The sequence below is a fragment of the Salvia splendens genome, chromosome 9 (genome assembly GCF_004379255.2).
Source record: "Salvia splendens isolate huo1 chromosome 9, SspV2, whole genome shotgun sequence".
NCBI classification, from domain to species: domain Eukaryota; kingdom Viridiplantae; phylum Streptophyta; class Magnoliopsida; order Lamiales; family Lamiaceae; genus Salvia; species Salvia splendens.
In genome coordinates, this window is record NC_056040.1 from 10,401,041 (window position 1) to 10,403,725 (window position 2,685).

The 2,685-nt window shown below is 39.2% G+C and overlaps 1 protein-coding gene across 1 annotated transcript; it reads right to left on the bottom strand.

Moving 5' to 3' along the window:
* Positions 1 to 1,163: 1,163 nt before the first annotated feature.
* LOC121747577 (ethylene-responsive transcription factor ERF114-like) lies at positions 1,164 to 2,685 on the bottom strand. The gene is made up of 2 exons (XM_042141652.1): positions 2,363 to 2,685; positions 1,164 to 2,121 (listed from the first exon to the last, which is right to left on the bottom strand). Exons 1-2 carry the CDS (start codon positions 2,601 to 2,603, stop codon positions 1,505 to 1,507), a joined length of 858 nt encoding a protein of 285 aa, XP_041997586.1. The 5' UTR covers positions 2,604 to 2,685; the 3' UTR covers positions 1,164 to 1,504.

Below are 2,685 nucleotides of genomic sequence, written 5' to 3' on the forward strand. Positions count from 1 at the left end.
TAATTTTTTAAAAAAACTATACCCTCCAGCATAAATGTTTTATAGTGGAGTACGACATTATTTTAAAAATAAGTTGTTGAAAGTAATGCTTGTTGATTGAGATATTAGCCTTTGCATATATTGTAATTATGAGTTGTTTTCTATAAGTAATATTCTCTTTAAAAAATGTTGGGGCCCTTCAATTATCTAAAAGATTTTACAATCAAACTCCTATGATCTATTAGAGTTGGTGGATGAGATTGATACATAATAACAAATTACGTGTGTTGTTCATTTGCTTATGTTTTTAAAATTTGTCCATTGTTTTTCTTCTACACTATTTTGGATAAAGTATCTGATTTTATAGATATGCTAATTTTGTTGTTGTTTTTTTTTCTTTTTCTGTTTTGAACTGCGTCTATTCTCCTCCCCTGTTGCTCATGACCATTTCCATGGCTCAAGCATTTGTACGACATCAAAAAACTACTACTTCCTACTGATTTTTAAGTTGTAAAATTGGCTAAAATATGATTAAATAAAATGATTTTTTCAGTCAATTTGCTCTTTTATAACGATAACTTTGTGATTATATTGATAAATAAGTTAGATCCCTAACTTTCTTAGGGGCAAATATGGGTTGATAATGGTTTGGTGAATGGTAATCGAATAGGACATCGAATATGCTTACCACCTTAAAATAAAATAGAAATTTGTCACTTGAAACCCTCGTTCAAGTTGTATATCGCTTGATAATATGTATCTAGGGCCAACATGCATGGGATATTAGAGCTAAATTCAGCCTACGATATATAGGCCTCTAACTGCTTTACATGCGTAGCTCTGCATATCATAACTAAACCTTACTTTTCATTGTTACAAGGTACATCAGTAAATGATTTAATTTAATTTAATGTATATACATACTCCATATCTTTGAGACTTTTTAATTGATGGTGGTCTCCAAACGGCCAAACGGGTCTCACGTGTCTGAACCTATACATGAGACTTATGAGTCAGCCTTTAAATCGATCCTAATCCATTATTAATGTAAAAAGTCGACACTAAAAGCACGAGGCATAGTAGTTAAAACACACCTTTGGTTTAAATATTAATGCAAACGCAAACTGAAATTCTACGTGTTACATATAACGACATGTTATGATATTACAAGATCTCCCCAAAAACCATAACATAAAATAAAACACAAAAAAGGAATAGCTAAGAGATATCTTGTGAAATATATAGGAGTACCCTATAACAAACTCGGATACACTTTTGAGGCTTTGAGCGTTCGTCGATGCACACCTGAAATCACATTAGTTTGACATTTAATTGTCCGCTTTGCGCTAAGTCCTCGCGGTTTTGTTCTTGAAACACTTCCAAAAAACTTCATACTAATGAAGTTAATTAGGTAGTCCTTACTATCCCCCAGTGTGGGATGTTGTTTGCACCCCAACAATTCATTCATTAAACTTTTAATATCTCTTACATATGAGAAATCAAAATTCGACACACATAAGTTTCCTTAAAAGAAATAACTCCTTGTACTCTTACTTTCATATTCCTCCCAGTTTTCAGCAGAGCCCGAGTTAGACCCAAAGTGCGACTGAAACCCCACACAATCTTGCTCTCTCTGCTCATCTTCCTGACCAGGCGCAAGCGAAGACGAAGAAGCCGCCATCGGCATAGAAACAAAAGGCAGCCCTCCTCCATAAACCCCTTGTGAGGAAGATGATGATGAGTTCCCATAGCCATAGCTGCTATTGACGTGGCCGCCGCGAAGAAGTTCCCCATAGTGATGAACGTTGAGGTAGTTCTCTTGGCTCGGAGGAGCTAGGGTTTGAGTTTGAGTTTGAGTTTGAGTTTGAGTCTGAGTCTGAGTAGGCATGGCGCCGCGGCTGGTTGTTAGGTAGCCGAATTCAGTCCGGCCTTGAACCCTCTCGGGGAAGTTGAGCTTGGCCTTGTTTCCTTTGAACCTTAGCGCGGCCTCGTCGTAGGCCAGGGCTGCTGCCTCCGCAGAGTCAAATGTGCCGAGCCACACACGCGCGGCCTTCTTCGGGTCGCGAATCTCGGCAGCCCATTTTCCCCACGGCCGCTGTCGGACCCCTCTGTAGTGTCTCCTCCTTGGATTTTGAGTGCTCCCTTCATCATTTCATGTGCAACAATTATTCAGTGTACTTGTATGTAGAAAAAAATATGAGGGTTTTGCAGTATTTTTTTTGGGTAAATGAATATAAATTTAAAGGTCGCGTCATAGTGAAATTGATGGGTTTTGCAGTATTTGTTTAGATGCTTTGAGATTGCATAAAATTTCACTTGAAAAACACACAATCACACACTACTAATTGTACATATATAATTTGTGCATAAAATAGCACCACACCTTGTTCTTGAAGTCGCTGAGTTTGGGGTTCGGTTGATGAGTGATGATGAGGCAGTGGTGGAGAAGTGTCGAGGGCGGACTCCGGTGGGTTCTCGCCGGTGTAACCGAGAACCTGAGAGAGGGCGGTGACCATGGCGGACATGTCTAGCTGCGATCTGGCGGATGAGTAAATCGGGAAAAATGGATCGACGTCGTTTTGATCCTCGGATTCATTGGAAGGAAGGGGCCTCTTCCCATGCATTGTTTCTGCCTTCAGCTATGCTGCTCAAGCTCAACTGTTATATATCGATGGAAATTAAAGACAAGGCTGAGCTTTACCTCCA

Coding starts and splice junctions, on each gene's coding strand:
- LOC121747577 (XM_042141652.1), bottom strand. CDS start 2,603: ATGCATGGGAAGAGGCCCCTTCCTTCCAATGAATCCGAGGATCAAAAC. Junction 2,122..2,362: donor TCAGCGACTTCAAGAACAAG/GTGTGGTGCTAT, acceptor GAAATGATGAAG/GGAGCACTCAAAATCCAAGG.